The sequence below is a fragment of the Gorilla gorilla genome, chromosome 2 (assembly GCF_029281585.2).
Source record: "Gorilla gorilla gorilla isolate KB3781 chromosome 2, NHGRI_mGorGor1-v2.1_pri, whole genome shotgun sequence".
NCBI classification, from domain to species: domain Eukaryota; kingdom Metazoa; phylum Chordata; class Mammalia; order Primates; family Hominidae; genus Gorilla; species Gorilla gorilla.
This window is the reverse complement of record NC_086017.1, coordinates 46,651,698-46,674,337: the sequence shown is the minus strand read 5'-3', so window position 1 is coordinate 46,674,337 and position 22,640 is coordinate 46,651,698. Positions and strand designations below refer to the sequence as shown.

General features: G+C 42.0%; 1 protein-coding gene and 1 pseudogene across 1 annotated transcript in view; both read left to right on the top strand.

Moving 5' to 3' along the window:
- Nucleotides 1–11,399: 11,399 nt before the first annotated feature.
- LOC101145765 (60 kDa heat shock protein, mitochondrial-like) lies at nucleotides 11,400–12,730 on the top strand (annotated as a pseudogene).
- Nucleotides 12,731–15,668: 2,938 nt separating this feature from the next.
- DCLK3 (doublecortin like kinase 3) overlaps nucleotides 15,669–22,640 on the top strand; it is a 50,018-nt gene continuing 43,046 nt past the window's right edge. Inside the window, exon 1 of the mRNA XM_055381781.2 lies at nucleotides 15,669–16,033. Coding sequence (XP_055237756.2) covers nucleotides 15,952–16,033 — 82 coding nt within the window. The 5' untranslated portion in view covers nucleotides 15,669–15,951. The remainder of the gene's footprint in view (nucleotides 16,034–22,640) is intronic.

The following is a 22,640-nucleotide window of genomic DNA, read 5'->3' as shown; positions in this document are numbered from 1 at the left end:
GAAAAAGAAAAAAAGAAGACATCAATCCAAATAGAGCAAGAAAGGAGGGAAAAATAAACTTAAAATGGGACAAGTAGAAAACACATAATGAGAAAGTGGAAATAGATTTAAATATAAGAGGAAACACAGTGTATTTTATAGTTTAAAAGATTTTCAGATAAAATAAAAATCTCAAAACCTGGCTGTCTGATATTTATAATAAACTTTGAAACATAGGAACATAGAGAAATTTAAAGTTAAGGATAGTAAAAAGCAAATATTGATCAAAAGAAAGCTGTAATAGGTGTGTTAATATCAGGCAAAAGTACACTTTAAATTAAAAGCACTATCACAGATAAAAGGAGCCACTATGTAATGGCCAAATGTATAATTCACTAGGAAAACAATCCTTTAAAACTTGTATGCAGCTAGGCCAGGCACAGTGACTCACGCCTGTAGTTCCAGCACTTTGGGAGGCCGAGGCGGGTGGATCACGAAGTCAGGAGTTTGAGACCAGCCTGACCAACATAGTGAAACCCTGTCTCTACTAAAAATACAAAAAATTAGCTGGGCATGGTGGTGGGCACCTGTAATTCCAGCTACTTGGGAGGCTGAGGCAGGAGAATCGTTTGAACCTGGGAGGTAGAGGTTGCAGTGAGCCGAGATCGCGCCACTGAACTCCAGCCCGGGCGACAGTGCGAGACTCCATCTCAAAACAAACAAACAAACAAACAAATAAATAAAAAAACTTGTATGCAGCTAATAACATGATATCAGAATATATAAAGTAAAAATGGACAGATCAATAAGGAAAAGTAGGCAAATCTATTGCAGTGAGACATTAAAAATATAACTCTCAATAATCAATAGATTATTGTGCTGCAGAAATTAAACAGAAACTAAAAGGACATTATGAATTACTTTTCATCAATAAAATTTAAAATTTAGATGAATGAGAGAATTCTTGGAGACACATGGCTTGTGAAAATCAACTCTAGAAGAACCAGAGAGTCTGAATAGTTTTTTGTTTGTTTATTTTGTTTTGTTTTGTTTTGTTTTGAGATGAAGTCTCCCTCTGTTGCCCAGGCTGGAGTGTGGTAGTGTGATCTTGCATTGATCTGCAACCTATGCCTCCAGCGTTCAAGTGATTCTCCTGCCTCAGCCTCCTGAGTAGCTGGGATTACAGCCGTGAACCACCATGCCCAGCTAAGTTTTGTATTCTTAGTAGAGATGGGGTTTTGCCATGTTGGTCAGGCTGGTCTCGAACTCCTGACCTCAAGTGATCCGCCCTCCTCAGCCTTCCAAAGTGCTTGAACTGAGTAGTCTTATAGTGACATAATAAATTGAATCAGGTGTTCGAAATCTTCCCACTAAGAAAATACTAGGCCCAGACGGCTTTACAGGTAAGTTTTATAAAACATAGAACAACTAATTTTAATCTTAAATTTACTGTTCCAAACAATATAAGAAAATGTAATAATTTTGTTTATTTTAAGAAGCAGGCTGTCATAAATTTGATATAAAAATCTCAACATATTAAAAACTTAATATAAAAGGAGAGGATGAGTAAGGTAAATTATAGACCACTTTTACTCATAATTAGAGATTCAAACATCCTAAAGAAAATGTTATCAAACCAAATTCAGCAATGCATGAAAACCACAATAAATTATAATCCAGTTCGGTTACTCTAAGAACATAAGATTGTTTTAATTCCAGAAAACCAATTACATACATTGACATATGGTTAATTATTACCATATCAAGGGATGAAAACCATATGATTGTTCCAGCAGATAAAGAAAAAGATTTACTAAAAGTCAACATAAATTTATTATGCAAAGCTCTTAGCAAACTAAGAATAGACAGGAATTTATTTAACCTCAATAAATATCATCAATTAAAACTACAGCAAATATCATGCTTAAAAATGTAACGTGGAAAGCATTCCTTTCGGTTAGACAGGAGTAAAGTAACCTTATAATTTATCCAAACCAGGGCACTTTATTTTTTAATAAAACTATAGACTTGGTTTAGATTTAGCCAGTTTTTCTACCAGTGTCCTTCTGTTTCAGGATTCAATTCATAACCTTATGCTGCGTTAGTTGTCATGTCTGCTTGGTTTTCCCCTTCAATCTGTAACAGTTCCTCAGGCTTTCTTTGTCTTTCATGACCTTGACACTTTTGAAGAGCACTGGCAGGTACCTTGTAGAATATGTCTCAAATTGGGTTTCTCTGGTGCTTTCTCATGGTTAAAGAGAGACCATGGGTTTCAGGAAGAAAATCACAGAGGTAATTGCAATGTGGTTTGCAGTTCCTCTCTTCAAGAAATGAAGTCTGTATCTTCTACTTAAATCTGAGCTAGAATTGAGACTTGCTTTGGACAATAGAATGTGATGGAAAGGATGTTGTGTTAATTCAGAGCCTAGATCTCAAATGGTCTTACACACTGCTGCTTGTTCTCTTGGGATACTGCCCAGCTACCATGTGTTCAGGCTTGGGCTCACCTGTTAAATGACTAGAGACTGCATGGAGCAGAGGCAAGTCTGCCAGCCAAGGCTGTCTTAGACCAGACAACCCCCAGCCAACCTATCAGCTGGCTGCAGGTGCATGAGTGAACACAGTCAAGACAAGAAGAACTGCCCATCTGAGCCCTGCCTAAATCATTAACACCAACTCATTACCTAAGTAAGTGGTTTTGATTATAAGTCACTAAGTTCTGGGGTTATTACACAGCAAAAACGAATACACTTGCGTTCCAGCCTGCAACAGTATGGTGTAGTAAATGAACATAGACTTTGGTGTCAAGCAGACCTACCTTTGTTATTAGTTGTGTGCTTTGGGGGACTCACTCCATCTGATTCATTTTTGAAATAGGCATAACAATTTCTACACAAAGATCAGAATAACTAAGACAATTTGAATAAAGCTAGCAACACAGAGCTTAGCACATAATAGATGCTGTATAATTGAGGTTCTGTCTAAGAACCAAGGTGATACCTTCTTAAAATTCAAGGTGTAGGAGGTACCATTCTTCTGGGAACCAAGTCTTCTGTCACTGATTGTGTGTCATTTGCTTTGATTTGTCAGAGAAAATATTCTTTAAACTATACCTTGACTATTTTCATTACCAGCAATTTCACTTTGCGCTCTTCAACTTCTGTTTTCCTAAAGACTAAGATAAATAGTGTCTATCTCTGCAAGACATTTGATTGACGATAACCTTGTTGTTCTGCACTAGAGATCTCTAGAGATCTGGGGCACAAAGTTCTGTATGCACAAAGGCATAAAGTAAATCCTACCCATTCTTTAAAACAAAAGTTATCATCTTGCCAAATGCTGTGGAATTACATAATTATCAGTTTTGCTTGTTAGATAATTGTGCTTTTTAAATGCTTTCCTGAAAATAGCCCTTTAAAATCTACATTTGCTACCTTCTCTGACTTAAGTATAATTCGAGGGGGATTTGTCCACATTTTCTTATTGCTAAAATACTGTGAAAAACGACATTACTAAAAGTGAACCAGAAAAAAGTTAGGACATTTTTTTTTCTTCCTTATTCTCTTCTCTGACACAGAAGAGGCTGTTTCATTTCCCTGGGTCTCATGTTCTCCACCCACTCTCAGTGTAAGTGGGATGGTCTAAAGATTCATGCAACACTTGCAGAATTTTTGAAATTTCAAACTAGGAAGATTCTATGCAAGTGTAAAAGACAAAGACAAGGACTCATACAAAAGACAATGGATATTAAGACGGAGCCATGACTGCCTTGCTCTCAGATTGCAAAAAGAGCTGTGCTTCAGTTGTTTTTCTTTTTAACATGCTTATTCAGGAATTTATTCTGTTTTTCAATTTAAACCACTCATGGGGATTTGGACCAAGCAATTTACCAACTTTAGGTTAAATAAATAATCACAATTTTTAAATATTACAAAGCATGATATTAAAATCAAGACTGATAATAAATAAAATAGATCAGCACCAAGAGGGAAAAGAGTATACATTTTTTTTTTGTTTTTTGTTTTCTAAACTATCTATATCTGTCAGCTTGAGCAACAGATCAGGCTATCTGACTAGCTGTTTTCTTCCTACTCTTTAGGCACTCAGGACACAGGTCCAGGATCTAGCTCTGCTAGTTGGTTTGGATATTGGAATTGCACTATCACATAGAAGTTATGGAGCAATTTCTTGCTGAAGACCACACTCACTCAAAGTCTGTTAGATCGACAGTTGCATTGCACTCAGAGTTCAGAAGGGTGAATGTTTGATTTTGGAAGAGAATACTACTTGCTTCCCTTATCTCGTACTTGATTAATTTGGCCTGGGAAAGAATTTCTTCATGGTCTGGTACAGCGTTTGAATGTGACTTTTAAACATGCCCAATAATATGATATTGACTTCTTTCTGTGATGAATGGAGAAAATAAAGTGTTAGAAAAAAAATTCTACTCAGTGATAGATTCATTTGCACCACAGCTCAACCTCCTTATGAAACTCTGATAACTTATCTTTGATATTTACAACTGTGATATTTTAGCCCTGAAGTTAAAAGCTTAGCCTTTCTAAGATACTGAATATATCACTGACACTTGCCACTTGGAATCATAAAAGAAGTCTTTTCTTATGGCATGGGAACACCATTTTTATAAGCTCATCTTTGTCTCCATAGTTTATGTAAACACACTTCTGACTGTAATCATACTCGAGTGTGGGGAAACCAGAGCTATTCTTGTTGCCCATTTCTTCTTGGAGCAACTGAGAAGGCAGACACTTGCTGTGATTTGATCCAGGATTTTTGCTGGCTCCTTTGATATTATACTATGGCCAAGAGGTCACGCTTTTGACCACTGACTGTTCTCTGTCACTAAAGCTGTATATGGGTGGGCCTGCAGGAGCAGACTCTTAACTGTATAGGAATATTCTTTTTTGCTTTTTGTGTGGCTGATGTTCCATCAGCCCTGACGTTAACACTTATTTTCCAGCTTACAACACAACACCCCAATCTTTTCTTGTGGAGCACAAAAGTCATTCAGCACTTCTCCCTTATACCTGTGGCATACATGTCAAGTGTAGGATTATATTTTGCAATGCTTCGTTCAAATCTAAGCTGAAGTCACTTCTGTCACACACACTCATAATACAGATTGCTCTTTCCTATTGTATTCCACTGATTTTATGTGACTCCCCATATTGTCATTGGAAGTCATAGGGGACTTTTGCCAATAGCATTTTCTGCTTTCTCTCCAAGCGTGATTCTTTCATGATGGTTGTGACTGGTTTTATGGGATACCTTCTTCTGTTTTTGCTGTGAGGAGTATAACTTGGAGTGATGCACCCGTTGCTTTAGTCTTTTTTTTTTGTCCATTAATTATTAATTTATCAGTTTTATGCTGGAACACATGCTTTATTCTGGGGGTTGGGGAAGTCATTGGATTGTCTATAACTATGGCTGTGTCAATGTGCTTAGTCTGAAAAATGACAAAAAGTATAGGTGATTTCCTGCAAGTTTTTGACAGAGTTTCAAGATAGACAGCTCTTGAGGATCAGGGTTAGGAGACTGCTGATCCAGGGATCGTCAGATTTTATTTCTTATCTGTTGAACTTCCAGTTGGCTTTAAAAAAAACAAAAACAAAAACAAAATCTTATAACTATGTGAAATCACACATTAGTTCTAGCATTATTCACTTGTTCTGGCACAGACAGATTAACATTTACTACTTCTACTGGAATCTTCTTCACTATGTACATTTAAAACATTATTTAGAGTTGCAATGTTTATAATACTATTTTCTTTACTACTTTCAGGTTTCTAGAAAAGACTTCAGGTGGCTGTGAAAATTTAGTAGAAATAATAATATAATCATCCCTTAAATAAACAGAGCTCTGTTGGAAATTTGAGATGCTCTGTCAAGATGGCAAACTTCCAATTTTTAAAACTTAGGCAAAAAAGATTACTCAAGATTATATTAAAAAGTCATAACATCCAAGTTAGAGACTATAGCATAGTGACTGAGTGTGACTAATCACAATCTGTGGGTTCCATGCCAATGTGATGCCGGAATTACATCTGGTATGGTGGCTAACACAATTTAAAAATAGAATAAAGATAAAATAAAAACTAAATTGGCTTGAGAAATTGCCTTAAATTTTATGAGCCAGGTAACTTCTCTGATATCATATCAACATTCTATATATCCCACATATACTTTAAGGTTATAGTCTAATTAATCAACACTACATCTTTTAGAAAAATAAAATCATAGAATAATCTTTGATAAAGATACTGTTATTCTTAATTTTTTTTTTTTGAGACAGTCTCGCTCTGTCACCAGGCTGGATTGCAGTGGCATGATCTCGGCTCACTGCAGCCTCTGCCTCCCAGGTTCAAGTGATCCTCCTGCCTCAGCCTCCCGAGTAGCTGGGACTACAGGCGCGCACCACCATGCCCATCTAATTTTTGTATTTTTAGTAGAGACGGGGTTTCACCATGTTAGCTAAGATGGTCTCTATCTCTTGAACTCATGATCCGTCCGCCTCAGCCTCCCAAAGTTCTGGGATTACAGGCATGAGCCACCGTGCCCAGCTTATTCTTAATTTTTTAATTAGCTTGTGGGTAAGGATTTCTGGGGTGGGGGTCACATAAATCTTATTTAAAATTTATCTGGCTGGGCATGGTGGCTCATGCCTGTAATCCCAGCACTTTGGGAGGTGGAGGCAGGCAGATTGCTTGAGCCTAGGAATTCCAAGACCAGCCTGGGCAGCGTGATGGAACCCTATATCTACAAAAAATACAAAAATTAGCTATGTGCAGTGGTGTGCACCTGTGCTACCAGCTACTTGGGAGGCTGAAGCGGAAGGATTTCTGGAGCCCAGAAGGTCGAGGTTGCAGTGAGCTACCAGCCTGGGTGACAGAGTAAGACCCTGTCTCAAAAAAAAAAAAAAAAATTGATCTTACTCTGGTGTCAGTCTCCATTATTTTTAATGATCTTTGTGTCCTTGGTGCCTGGCATAGCATCTAGAAAATAGAAGACGCTCCTGAAGCCCTCAATAATTATTTATTTGATGAATAAATGAATAACTGATCAGGCAGCAAGCTGTGGTAGAAGGAGCATGGGCATTCCAGTAAATAAGGAGCACTGTATTCCAATAAAACTTTATTTCTCAAAATTGTCAGTGAGCCAGATTTGGCTGCAAGGGTCATATAGTTTGCAGACCCCTGCCCTAGAGCAGCAAGTCCTTAAGCTAAATTCAAGAACCAGGAAAGCTCTGTTCACTTTCTCTCTGTTGTTGAGAACACCACCCATATCTGAGGTGACTTCCTATCCTTTGACATTAAGATGAACAGAAAGAATTTGTCCAAGGCCAACTGAATCATAGATAAATTTATTTTGAATTTTTATATAAGAGAATTTGAGCCCCTAAGATAAACATTTCTTCATAGCACTTTGAGTTTCAGTGTGTCCCATATATAGTCATGAACCATACATATATATTTTGAAAATGGGCATGTACATATGCATGACTCTTAACTTTGTATGCACACATGCCTTATTCTTATTGTTTACTTATTATCTCTTCTTTGTTTTGTGTTTTGTTTTAGAGACAGCCTCTGTTGCCCAGGCAGGATCACAGCTCACTGTAGCCTCAAACTCCTCAAGTGATCCTCCTGCCTTGGCCTCTCAAAGCACTAGGATTTCAGGTGACAGCCACCATACCTGGCCCTCTTCTTCTTCTTTTTTTTTTTTTGAAGGCAGGCTTGGTAATTCAATGGAGATCACATATATTGTTATACTATGGTCTAGCTTTTTCATATTTAAGTCCAGTTCAGTTTTCTAACTGTATGTCTAAGTATAGGAAGTGTTTTGAGAAATGCTTATGCAGTTTTTAAAGTGTTATAATATCCTATGATACTTGAAATCTTGCCTTGAATCTATTACTGTACTTAAGGACTTGAGAATATTTCAGACTTTCCTCTTATTACTATTCTGCATTTGAAAATTGATCAGTAGTTTTGCAAAGGATTTTGTTTTTATTGCTATAATACAGAAACAATTATCTGCCTCTTGCTTTTACAGCATGGAGTGCCATATTTGTGGGCATCAGGAGGGTCCAGATGGCAACTTTACCAGACACTGGAGATAAACTGATTTGTTTAAAAGCAGGAGCTTGCATCCAGGAAAAGTGGTAACATTTTTAGATATATTTCATAAACCACATCTACACACAGGCTGACACACAGTTATCTGAAAAAAAGTAAGAGGAGAGATTACATGGATCAGTGATATCCACAGGAAATCCCACATTTTATCTCAGGTAGGAGATTTGACTTTTTCCTTTTGAAACCTTTCACTAGAGTAAACTCAAGTCAAACATGAAGAGTCTGCCAAACCAGACTGAGGGATTTTGGCTGACTTCAAGGTAGGTAAGAATCACTGCTGGAGAGAATGTACCACTGTCTGGGTCAGTTGTCAGCACTGGGGAGAGATCAGATTGGCCATGATGTAGACATATTAAGCACATTGGCCCACCCTATTTTCCCATCCTTCTGCTGGTGGTGGTGGTGGGGCAGGGGGACAGAATAGTTAATGGTGAAGATCATGAGCTTGAATCATGGCTTGGCAGTTTACTTACCGAGAGGAAGTAATGCTTGAGTGAGGGCTGCACAGTGGCAGAGTATGGAGCAGGGTATGGAAGAGATAGTGGCCAAGATCAAGCAAGGAATTTGTACTAGCTGGAGCCCAGAGTATCTGTGGGAAAATGGCAGGAGATGAAGGTTGAGTGGTAGATAGGACTCGAGGTTGAAAAGCCTTGAAGATCCTACTAAGGAGTCTAGCTTTTAACTCTCAGGAGACATAAGGCCACTGGAGGATTTTTAAACAGGGAAATTATATAATTATATAGATCAGTATGGAGAAAGATTTCCTTGACTCTAGTAGGGCTGATAATCTGGAAAAAAGGATGGAGAGGATGCAGCAATGTAAGAGAGGAGATGCTTGGGGTGGTCTAGAGGGATGCAATGGGAGTTTCAACAAGGCAATCGGGGGAGGTAGGAAGGAAGAGTAGAGAACAGAGGATTTGGTGACTGAATGTGGGGTTGACAGTAATTCCTGGATTTGTGGCTTGGAAAACTAAGTTATATAAGACTGAGAATCCAGTAGGAGGGACAGATATGGGGGAAAGATGATGAGTTTTGTTTCGGCTGTATTGTAAAGGGTACCTATGAGATATCTATGGGAATTTTCTAGTAGGCAACTGAATTGGATTTGGGAGAGATGAGATGAGATCCCTCTGAATTTACAGCTGAGGGATTAGATAAGATCACCCAGGTTGAGTCTAGCAAAGTCAAGAATAAAACTGAGAGATAACATGTAAGGACAAACGAAGGAAGAACCACAAAGCAGGAAAAATGGTTGCCTTGGGAAAAAGGGGTAGAATCAAAAATGACTGGTGCTATAAAGATCAGGACAGGAAAGAGTTTCAAGACTGGTCACAGGTGCAGTGAGATGAAATAAAATAAGACTGAATTGTGTTTACTGAGTTTGGCAGATGAAAGGTCTTTAGCAATCCAGTTAACGCAGCAATGTGGAGAGATAGAGAAATTTGTCACATTGTAGCTGGTCTGAGGAGCTCAACAGAGGTTAGGGAGTATAGTTAGGGAACATAAAGTAATCTCTCAAGAAGTTTACCTGGGGAGGGAAGGAAAGAGATGGTGACATCTTGGGGTGGGGAGGCACGTAAAGATGTTCTATCAACATGATGACAAGACTGAAGAAACACATTGCAAATTTGTTAGAATATCAATTTATAGAAAATTAAGAATTTTTCTCTTTTCTTGAATTTCAATCTGGAGTCATCCTGGCTGATGCCATGAGGTAGGGACATTTTTCTTAGAGGCTTCATCATGCCTCTTGTCTAGCTCTCTCCTCCAACCACTCCTACAAAGACAATGGTATCCTACCCAGGCTTGAATTCCTGGAAATGTTTTCTTTCTTTCCTCAACAAAGCTTACTGGGTGTCTTGGATGTGCCAGTCAATTTGCCTGCCACATATAACTTCCCCTCCTGGCTTAAAATGTCCCATGCAGAGCTTCAGAATGACTGTCATTCAATGCTTCTTCCTCTATCTTCTTTCCCACTGAGCCACAATTGTTTGGACCAGGGATGAACACCCATCCCAAAGCAGCCAATCCAGTGCTGGCTAATGATTTAAGTGGCCTGGTTAGAATAAATAGTCTGGGCCAACTATATTCTCTCCTTGGAGAAACTGGATTCTGAAACAGCTATTGTGGGGGACATTTGAGAGTAAGGTCCTGAGGTGGTCACCAATCAGCTCTTGGATGTGTTTGAGACTTTTTCAGATATCTTTAAAATGCCCTGTGCTCCCTGCCACTTAAAATAAGCTGCTTGAGTGAATTTTGCTCACCTGCAACCAAAATAGCCCTGACACCTTGGCTAGACCACAATGGCTATTGTTCCATTCTTTTTAGCTATGCTAAATGAGTTCCTAGTTAAGTGGCTTACTGTAAACAGGATGATCCTTTTCTGTCTTCTATTTTACATTTAAATGTTGATACTGTGTGTGTTCAATGTTTCTCTTAATATGAAACAAAGTGTTTTCTTTTTCGAGTGAATTGATACAAATAATCATTTGACAGGTAATAACAGGGGATGACTCCTACTGTAGCAGCTTAATCATATAGGGATTTATTCTCTCTTAAAAAGGAAGTTCAAATTTAATACTTTGGGGTGGTGTGGTAGCTTCGTGATGTCAAGGGACTACGGGTTTTTCTATGTTTCTCCTCAGTGATCCTTAGGGCTTGGCTTCCACTTTTAAGGCCACCACATGACCTAAGTAGGCTGCTGGGGCTCCAGTCATCATCAACCATCATGTTAGCTAACTTTTGCTGCAATAATCCTGAGTAACAAACCAGCCCAAAACTCAGTAGCTTACAACAATGGGCATTTTTTTTTGTCTCCTTCCTACAGGTCTGCTTCAGGCTGCAGGTTGGCCGAACTTAGCTACCTGTTGAAGTTTAGGTCTGCATCATATTTCTCCACATTTATCTTGGACCAGCAGATATCTAGGCTATTGGCAGAAGCATACCCGGGCAAACCAAACCATGGGAGTACTTTCTAACCCCCTGTTCACATTGTGTTCAATAACGTCCTTCTGGCCTAAGTAAGAAAGATGGTCACTTAGCCAGGTGTGGTGGCATGCGCCTGTAGTCCCAGCTACTCAGGAGGCTGAGGCAGGAGAATCACTTGAACCTGGGAGGCAGAGGTTGCAGCAAGCCGAGATTGTGCCATTGGACTCCAGCCTGGGCAACAAGAGCGAAACTAAGTCTTAAAAAAAAAAAGGCCTCACTCACTGCCGACCAGCCTCGCCACGCCCTGGGCATGCCATGCCACCACCTCACAGAAATGCTTTGGTTCCCCACAGTCTTTAGATAAGATGATTGTCCAGGGTATTGGTTCCTCATCTCACTCGGGCTTATGCCAAAGATGTAAAATTCAGTGCAGATGCCTGAGCCTTAATGCTTCAAGGTATAGACCTTTTAGCCGATGCTGTAGCCATTACAATGGGGCCAAAGGGAAGAATAGTGATTATTGAGAAGAGCTGGGGAAGTCCCAAAGTAACAAAAGATGGTGTGACTGTTGCAAAGTCAATTGACTTAAAGAATAAATATAAAAATATTGAAGCTAAACTTGTTCGAGATGTTGCCAATAACACAAATGAAAAGGCTGGGGATGGCCCTACCACTGCTACTGTACTGGCATGCTCTATTGCCAAGGAAGGCTTTGAGAAGATTAGCAAAGGTGCTAATCCAGTGGAAATCAGGAGAAGTGTGATGTTAGCTGTTGATGCTGCAATAGCTGAACTTAAAAAGCAGTCTAAACCTGTGACCACCCCTGAAGAAATTGCGCAGGTTGCTACAATTTCTGCAAGCGGAGACAAAGAAATTGGCCATATCCTCTCTGATGCAGTGAAAAAGGTGGGAAGAAAGGGTGTCATAACAGTAAAGGATGGGAAAACACTGAATGATGAATTAGAAATTATTGAAAGCTTGAAGTTTGATCGAGGCTATGTTTCTCCATACTTTATTAATACATCAAAAGGTCAGAAATGTGAATTCCAGGAGGCATATGTTCTGTTGAGTGAAAAGAAAATTTCTAGTGCCCAGTCCATTGTACCTGCTCTTGAAACTGCCAGTGCTCACCGTAAGCCTTTGGTCATAATCACTGAAGATGTTGGTGGAGAAGCTCTAAGTACACTTGTCTTGAACAGCCTAAAGATTGATTTTCAGGTTGTGGCAGTCAAGGCTCCAGGGTTTGGTGACAAAGAACCAGCTCAAAGATATGGCTGTTACTACTGTTGGTGCAGTGTTTGGAAAAGAGGGGTTGATCCTAAATCTTGAAGATGTTCAGCCTCATGACTTAGGAAAAGTTGGAGAGGTCATTGTGACCAAAGATGATGCCATGCTTTTAAAAGGAAAAGGTGACAATGCTCAAATTGAAAAACATATTCAAGAAATCATTGAGCAGTTAGATGTCACAACTAGTGAATATGAAAAGGAAAAACTGAATGACTGGCAAAACTTTCAGATGGAATAGCTATGCTAAAGGTTGGTGGGACAAGTGATGTTGAAGTGAATGAAAAGAAAGACAGAGTTACAGATGCCCTTAATGCTACAAGAGCTGCTGTTGAAGAAGGCATTGTTTTGGGAGGGGGTTGTGCCCTGCTTTGGTGCATTCCAGCCCTGGACTCATTGACTCCAGCTAATGAAGATAAAATAATTGGTATATAAACAATCAAAACAACACTCAAAATTCCAGCAATGACCATTGCTAAGAATGCAGGTGTTGAAGGATCTTTGATAGTTGAGAAAATTATGCAACGTTCCTCAGAAGTTGGTTATGATGCTACTAGGGTCGGAGATTTTGTGAATATGGTGGGAAAAGGAATTATTGACCCAAGAAAGGTTGTGAGAACTGCTTTATTGGATGCTGCTGGTGTGGCCTCTCTGTTAACTACAGCAGAAGTTGTAGTCACAGAAATTCCTAAAGAAGAGAACGACCCTGGAATGGGTGCAATGGGTGGAATGGGATGTGGTATGGGAGGGGGCATGTTGTAACTCCTAGAATAGTGCTTTACCTTTATTAATGAACTGTGACAGGAAGTCAAGGCAGTGTTCCTCACCAATAACTTCAGAGAAGTCGGTTGGAGAAAATGAAGAAAAGGCTGGCTGATGTTTAAGAAATCATTATAACCATCGGTTACTGGTTTCAGTTGACAAAATATATAATGGTTTACTGCTGTCATTGTCCATGCCTATCAATACTTTATTTTGTATTTTTGAATAAAAAGACATTTGTACATTCCTGATATTGGGTACAAGAGTCATATACCAATGTACTGCCTTCAACTTAAATAACTGAGGCATTTTTACTACTATTCTGTTAAAATCAGGATTTTAGTGCTTGCCACCACCAGATGAGAAGTTAAGCAGCCTTTCTGTGGAGAGTGAGAATAATTATGTACAAAGTAGAGAAATATCCAATTATGTGACAACCTTTGTGTAATAAAAAATTGTTTAAAGTTAAAAACAAAACAAAACAAAAAAGAAAAGAAAGAAAAAGAAAGATGGCCAAGCCTAAAGTCAAGGTACAGGGAAACACACTCCAAGTACCATAAAGGGTGGATTTTCCAATTCAATTGAGGAATGGAGTGAATAACTGAAATTAATAATCTCACCTACCACATCATTATGCCTGGATTCCAGGACGAAGGAAAAGGGACAGAGGAGTGCATCTGTCAGCCAAATCAGCATCTTTAAGGCATCTACTGAAAATCCAATAAAACACTTGCAATTATATTTCATTGGCCAGAAACTTTTCATATGGTCACTCCTTGCTGCAAGGGAGGCTAGAAAATGTATTTTTTTAAATTGCAGGTGGTAGTATGCTTAGCTAAAAAATATATTTTTTTAAATACGAGATCAGAAATGAAAATAGGTGTTGAGTAGGCAATTAGCAATTTCTTTGCCAATATTCAACAAGATATATCCCTCACTCTTGTGAAGTAATCTGATAACTTAAGGTGTTCATTGTGATTGCTTGATATGTATATATCTAGTTCATATTTAAATCATGATAACCCAGCCAATAATTAAACACTGTGAGATTGCTGCTTTTGCAAGGAAGAAAACACAAGTCATTTGATCTCTCCTTTACAAAGCTTAAACCTTTTTACTAAAAGTCAGTTTATTTAACTTTTATTTTCTCCTAAAATATAGGTGATAGGGCCAGGAAGAGTGGCCGTTAAAGAGAAAAGTAAGTGATTTTAAAAAGAAAGTGTGTAAGTATCTCAAGGACACTTGTCTCCCAGAGAGATTTCCAATAGGTTCTTCCTTCCAGTTTTTACTCAAATGTTACCTTTCCCAACCACTCAACTTACATAATCACATTCCCTTTTTCTTGGTTCATTTTTCTTCATACTATTTATCACCATGCTTATTTATTTTATTATCTGTCTCCCCCTACTAGAAGGTGAGTGACTTGAAGGCAGGGCATTTGTTGTGTTCACCACTGGTGAACTGGATTGCTGAAAACTGTCCTTGATGATGACTTCAGAGTACCTGGCCAACAAACCAGCTAGAACCAGGAGTTATTTTTTGCACAGCAGCATCATGGGGCTGTTGCAGCCATTTTGGAACCTTGAGGCAACAAGTCTGAGGAGAAAAGGCAAGATGTTGAAGGTGGCCATGTGGAATCATGGAAAGAGACTGAGTCCTTAACGTCATCCCTGAGCAGCTGAACACACACAGAGGAGCCTTCTTCCAGGCTTCTTGTTATGTGTGATAAAGAGAAAGACAGCCCCTGCCATCTGGGAGCTGGTCTGGTTCTATCAGCTCGGCCTTGGCGTTCTGTTGAGCATAAACAATTTCACAGAACAGCAACATCAGACCCAACAGACAAGACCACTTTGTGACTTGATTGATAAAGGCAAAAGCCAGACCACTCTGTAATCATGTCAACGGCCCTGTGGAGAGAAGGGTATGGCTGATCCAGTGAATTTATTATCTGACGCAGGAGAGATCTGGGAGTCAGTACCCGGGAATATGGGTCCCCAGACCCCGCACTGCAGACCTGAGGGACCTGCAAATATGAGGAACAGGTGTGTGGTGCTGGGAAGAGGTACAACAAAGCAAGGGGCCATCGAGCTGCCTTCAGATGGTACCAAGAAGCCACTAGGCTGGAGGAACGTTTTGCAGCCTAAGTCTTTGAGACCATGGGTGTGGACCAGAGTGTAAGCAGGTCTCTGAATCTGGGGGGCAACAAGGGTGTTAGAGTAGGACGGCCCTGGGACCTACGGTCAGTGTATCCAAGGAGCGGGAATGGGATAGGAGGAAGGAAGTGGTGTGGAAAGTCTGGCCCCTGCCCTGCAGGGAGGCACGAGGATGGCTGGTGGTCCTGGGGTCGCCTTTGGGCTGCCACACACCCACAGAAAACAGGGGCAAAGCGCACGTTCAAAACCCAGCGCAGCCAGGTTCCACCGCGGAACTGCGCGGGGAAGGAGAGCAGAAAGGCTGGACTCCGCGGACCGGGGAGAGGCGGGACCGCCTTTGGGCGCTCACTGGAGAAGCAGGGGGTGTGGGAGCAAGTTCAAAGCCCGGCCCCGCCCGGCCTCCAGGGCCAGGAGCGGCGCGCATGGCGGGACCGGCGCAGAGAGGGCGGCTGCAGCTGGTGCGCGGTTGCTAAGCCCCGCGCCCCCGGAGACGTTCCCGGTGGCTGTCGCCGGGCGCTGCGCGGCGCGGGGCTGGCAGGCGGGCGGCGGGAGGGAGAGAAGAGGGAGAGTCGGCGCGGGCTCGTGGCTGCTCGTCGCGCCCCGCCTTCCCGCGCCTGCTCGACCGTCGAGCCGCGTCTCCGCGCTGCCACCTCTGCTCCAGGTTCTCCCCGAGCCCGCCGCCGCGCCATGCCCGCCGCCACTCCAGCCCCGCAGCCGCCGCCGCCCCCGGCCCGGCCAGCCCCAGCCTGCCCGGCGCGGCCTGCCCCGGGTGAGTACCGTGCGCTCCGGCACCGACCCGTTCTGGGCGCCACCTTGGCGGGGGCGGGAGGACTCATTCGCCCTAACTCTGGGCCCCGCTCCGTGCGGGATGGAGCAGCAGTGCCAGACCCCGCGTGGGTGTACGGAGTACTGTGTGTGTGCGTATGTGTGTGTACGTGTGTATGTGTGTGTACGTGTGTGTAAACGCGCGCGCGTGCGGGTGTACACCACCTGAAACTCGCTTGCTAGGGGAATAACGCTCTCCGGAGCTGATTTTATTTCCCTCGCCAGCAGGGGGGCCCTTCCTGGGAAAGGCACTGGGTGTCTTTCAAGGTGCAGGTGCGGTGAGACTGCAGAAGGGAGAAGGCGCAGGGAGGGAGCTGACATTTATTGTGCAACTCAACATGCCAAGCGCTTCACCTAGAGTTAAGCTTATTTCATCCTCTCCACAAATCTGTAAAGAATGGAATTATCCCCATTTCTCAGATGAGAAAACTGAGGCCCACAGAGCTCGTGCCTTGCCCAGGGTCACACGGCTCCATAGCAGCGGAGCTGGAGTTGGATCCAGGTCTCTAGAGGTCTCTGACCCACCTAAATGACAAGAAACCCTCCTTAGAACTAAAGAAACACAGAAGAACCAAAGATGATTAGGAAAAAGGATACAGGCAGAGCATTTGGGAATTAATATAAAAAAATCTGAGCTCGTGAAATATCCTATCAATTAATTTCAAATATAGGATCACATTTACACTCCTTTCCATGTCTGGCCCTGGGGGCGAGGTGTGGTGAGGAAGGGAGAAGGCTGTGCCAGTGCTTGGCAGAGGCGTCTGGGGACACCTTTTCAGAGTATCTGCCTGCTGGGAGGGGGGAAGTGTGTGAGAAGTTGTGGAGGGAACTCGGTTGTTATTCATTCCTAACAGTTAGTCATTCCTCCACCTCACCCCCTCCTAGTTGATTCCATTTCCTTTCCTTGATGTATTGTCCAAGATGACAGCTGTCAAATTGAAGCAGGGTCCCACCTTCATCATTGGCTGTCATAATACCTCTTGGCATTAATTAGGTGGCCCTGCACTTTGATGATTGTATTAGGAGTTGTGAAGTGTCTGTGTTACTGCTTACAGAGGAGATCTGTTGGGCTGATGTTGAGCTAATGATCTCGATCAATGAGGCATCTACAGCAATAGGCAAGCATTGTGCTTATCCTTAGGATAAAGTAGCAAGAAGCAAGACCCTCAGGAAGGAAAAAAAAAAAAGAAAAGAGTATTGGGTTTGCCTCACAGCCCAACTTTAGAAAAGCATTTCAATTTAATATTTAAATTGCTTCACTGAAGAAAGAACAAAGAGGGGCAGAAAGTGTTTTCTGAAAGATGTTCTGTAACTCCTTTCATTTAGGTTTGAAAGATTTTTGAGTCATGTTCTTTTATGGTGAGCTTTGCCATCTTGGTGCATATTGGTACCCTGGGTGCCTTCACTTCCAATTGCCAGTCCCTCCATCTCTTTGTTGGAGGATGACTCTTGGGCGGCAGAGCCTATGTTTGTAGGGACTCAGAAGAGGGAGTGCCTGGGAATTTACATCTCCCCTGGGGCAGCCCCTCCTCAATGACTGATGGGTGCTGGAGCATAAATAGTCCAGCTTCTTTGCCCTTGATTGGGACACTCTGAAGCATGACATCCTTTGTTTCCAGAGATCCAATGTGGAGTTGTGTCAAATTGACCTCTATGGTTCTTTGCTTGGCTTGTTTCCCTCGCTTGGCTTGCTACTTTTTCTTGTTTTACTTCTTCACATCCCTACCATTTTTTTCCTAGGAATATCTCCTAATACACTTTCATAGGAATTCTTATCTCAGGATCTGATTCTAAGGAATCCAGATAAAAACATGGACCCTTCTCACTGTCAATGTTTTTATTCTTCCTATGTTATCCAAACATGACTAACATCGGTAATAGGTAGCCCATGCTAACCTGTAGGGTGCCTTTGTATGAATTCACAAAAGGTGTTCCCTTCTGGGCAGATGGATCCCCATGCCCAGGCAACGGATTGGCAGACAGGTGTTCAGTGTCCACTAGCCCCCTGATCAGTGCATCTTTGGCAGTGCACACAGTACTCAATGATCATGGTGGCGTGGTGCTCAGAAAAGCAAAAAACAGAGTTGCTTAGTTGTCCCAGGATCTCATTTCTTGGCTTCTCTTTTTCCCAAGAAAAAGTCCCCCAAAGAGGGATTTTCCCCTTTTTTCCCCTAAATATTTGAATATTTCAGGCAGATGTTTTGGTTTTCTTTGGACAAGCCGGTCTTAGTTTCTTTCTAAAGCCAACAAAGGGGAGGAAAAGGGCTGCTTTGGCTACTAGAATCTCAATCCTGCAGCCTTCAGGCGGGTGGTGGTGCCTGGTCAGGGAGGGTGGGTAGGTCTCTACCAGCCTCCAGAAGCTCTCAGAGGGGTCTTGTCTTGACGGTGAGGTTACTGGGTAGGGGCTTGGATGGGATGCTTTAGTTGGAGGCTCTTGCTTGAAGACGTTTTCCTTTCCTTGGATCCAGGAGGGTCATTGTATCTGATCTGGCATCCTGAGTTTCCTCACCTTTTCCTTTGGTGGTCTCTTGATAATGTCTAAATTTTGCCTGTCTGCTGGTGGAGCAGAGCCCCTTTTGAAGATGCATATGTGGGGGAGTTCTTTGAAAAGAATGTTTTTGTTAACTGCTTGGTAATGTAGGTCAGAAGAGAGAAATCTAGGGAACGTGAAAGAGTGGGAAGAAGACATCTGTCCTGGGAATTGGGGAGGGGAGTTTGGCTGCATCCCCAGAGTTCTGAAGCCTCCTGGTGACCTGGGGCAAGTCACTGAACTTCTCTAGGAACCTCCGTATCTTCACCATTCATTTAATAGCAATTGTTCAGCCAGCCTCAGAGTGTTCTTTGATGGTCAAAGGGGAAATATTTTCATGGACTCATCCAATGATTATAGGGGAAGCCCATAAAATCTTTATACAGAGACAACTGGCAATCTCTTGGGGACAGTGGTGTATGTAGAGGCATCATGATGTGGATAGCAAGTGGTAGAATAGAGATAATCACCAGATCAGTGGCTGCGTGAAGGGACAGGGAAGTCTCCAGAGCTGCTTGGGCTGGTTTTGAAGGCTAAATGTTGACAGAATTTGCAACGGGCAGGGTGTCATGTAGTGTGTAGTTATGGGGGTGAGTCCATCAGAATTGCTTTCACATTTGGGCTCTGACCCCTCAAACCCATGTGATCCTGAGTGAGATACCCAACTACTCTGAGCCTCGGTTTCCTTATTGGTAAAATGGGCATATTCAAATTGCTCTGAGGATTTAGTGATGTAAAGCAATTACCAGATATTATTACAAATGAAAAGTATTGTTATTAAAGTTACCTTTTAGCTGAATGGATTCTGTTTGGCTGCCTGGGGCCAATACTTTTCGAATATTACTGGACATATGAATCATCTGGGGATCTTATTAAAATATAGATTCTGATTCAGGAGGTCTAGGGTGGGGCCTAAGATTCTGCTTTTCTCCCTAGCTCCTAAGTTCTGTAGATGTTGTTTCTTTCTTTTTTTTTTTAATTATACTTTAAGTTTTAGGGTACATGTGCACAACGTGCAGGTTAGTTACATATGTATACATGTGCCATGTTGGTGTGCTGCACCCATTAACTCGTTATTTAACATTAGGTATATCTCCTAATGCTATCCCTCCCCCCTCCCCCCACCCCACAACAGGTCCTGGTGTGTGATGTTCCCCTTCCTGTGTCCATGTATTCTCATTGTTCAATTCCCAACTATGAGTGAGAACATGCGGTGTTTGGTTTTTTGTCCTTGAGATAGTTTGCTGAGAATGAAAATGTGGCACATATACACCATGGAATACTATGTAGATGTTGTTTCTTTAGGGACCACATTTTGAGTACAAGGCCCTAGGCTACTCCCTCTTGGGTAAAGCCTGAGTCCTTTGTGGGACCTGAAGAGCACTGTGTTTGGAGAGATGATGGGGAGGGTTCAGGCCTCCTAGGCAGGTTTGGCCTGGAGCTGGGGTAGAGAGAGCTAGGAATTGCTGCTGTTGAGTAGGATGTTCCTACTGGGTAGGTAATGGATCAAACCCAGCTTCCTTCAAATGCCCTAGGACCAGCCTCCTGGAGGAAATTCTTCCTGGCCAAATGGCCAAATACTGCCTGCTCTTGCATGCTGGCCGTGAGGATGTAGAGATGAATAAGCCATTGGCCCATCACTGCCCCTGCCACAGTGTGATTGTGGGGAGTGGGTGAGGAGGTGTGAGACATAGAAATGTATGATTATGATATGGTGAGATGAGCACTCTGTGGCGTTAGGGTAATGGAGAGGCAGGTAAGAGAGTTAAGAAAGGGAGAAACACTTCCTGGTGGTAATTAAATCTGAACTGGGTTTTGATGGATAAATCACTGTGTCTGGGATTGGAGGAGGGCAGAAGAGTGTGTGGAATAGTATTCTAAGACTGAGGAACAGCATGTGCAAAAGTAGGCTGCCATGATGAAACAGCTTGGTGTGTTCAGGTCACTGAACTAAGAGTTGTTTGGAGCATGGAGTGTGATGGGGAGGACTTGATCAGGGAGCAGAGAGCTCAGTTCATGAAGCGTATTAGTCAGGAGGGTTTTCTAAGCTTTGCTGCAGTAACAAATCAACTTCATCATCTTGGTAGTTTAACTCAACAAAGGTTACTTCTCACACACAATGTGTGTCCCTCACAGGTCAATTGATAGCCAGGTAGACAGAGCTTCTCCTAGTTTTCAGCCTTGCCATCTGGAAAATGTGGCCACTATAGTCACCAGTGCAGGAAGAGATAGAGGGAGAGTGTCTCTCTGGCTCCTCTGGAATGAATGCGATGTTGCTTTTGTCCACAGCCCATTGGTCAGAACTAATTGTGGGGGCGGGGGGCTGGGAAATAGGGGATGGGGGCTGGGATGGAAGAAAAAGTCAGAGAATATCAACTCTCCCACATATGTCTTGTTATGAAGCTTAAGCCTCATTCTGAGGCCACAGTTTCTCAAATAAGAGTAATATGGGAATTCCTTTAAAGGAAAAAAATTCTTGTAGATTCCTAGTGTTGCTTAAATTATTTTTATTATAGTGCAGTTCAGATATGTAGTAGTTTTACATGGGTCTAAACTCTTTATACTTAGAGCTTTCATATGACCACATAACCAAAACAAATATATAAATAAAATATCAACACAGCTACAAGTCAAATACATGTGGATTAACCTCATGAATTTAATGTTCTGGATGAAGTTATTTTTGCTAAAATGAAATCCCTATTTCTGGTTATAACAGCTGTTGTTCAGGTTCTTGTGAATTTGGTGTGCAGTGTGCCATGCCACAAGGTTTTATGATGGCTCAATTTTCTCATCAGTTTCCTTTCTATACACTAAACCTGATTTGTTATTTTCTCATTAGCCTGTGATAATTAAAATAATGTTTCTTGATGCCAACTGTCTGTCTGTTTGTGCTGCCATAGGAAAACACCTGAGCCTGGGTAATTTGTAAAGAACAGAGATTCATTCCCAACAGTTCTGGAGACTGGCAGGCCATGATTAGGGCACCTGCAAGCTTGATGTGTGGTGAAGGCTTATTCTCTGCTTGTTGCTACACACTCCAAAGGGGATGGACCTTGTGTCTTCACACAGTGGAAGGAACAGGAACCAACAAAGGGCCTAAGCTATTTCTTTTCAGCCCTTTTGTCAGTCACTCATCCATTCTTTAAGGCAGAGCCCTCGTGACTTAATCACTTCCCCAAAGCCCCCACCCTTCAATATCACCACAATGGGGACTAAGTTTTAACATATGAATTTCCCGGGATATTCAGACCAAAGCATCAACTACAGTATAAATGTAAGAGTATATATGGTGAAATTATGTGGTAGCACTTAGTCATAACATGGCCATTCAGATGATCCAGAATATGTTTCTATTGATTCTTAAAAAAAGGTGATCATGAAAGTGAAAACAGAAAGTTAAACAAAACACAATTTTGAGAACTCATGCACCCTCCTAAGATAGGTTTGAGGATCTCCTGGAATTTGAGAAACAGCTGGAAAACTACTGGAGTGTTTAATGAAGGGGACATAGATGACCAGCTTTACGGTTTAGAGACATCACTTTTCCCAGGGTGTATGGGGTGGCTGAGGGGGAGAGAGGAAGGCTGAGACAGCAGAATCTGGGGTGGCTTGCAGGTAGCTGAGCTAAGATGTGATGAGGGCAGGTGCTCAGATGTAGTTAAGGTAATGGGAGAGAGGAAGCATGGATTTGAGAGACATGTAGGAGCTGGAATCCACAGGACTTTGAGGTTGACTGCGATGTGGGAGGGGATGGAAGGGAAGAGGAGTCAGGGATGACTCTTGGTCTTGGAGGTCAAGGGTGGTTGGTGGTACCACTGACCAGGATGAGGACCGCAGGTGTCAGATGTCCATGGCAAGAACAGAAGAGCTCAAGACCAGAACTGTGTTCTGCCGTATTCACCATCCCATCTTTTCTCACTGATGTGACTTTTCCTGAACCAGTTTCTGAGAAACTGCTACATCTTGCAGTGTCTATTTTTCTTCTATGGGACATTAATTAGTGCTCATTAAGATGATT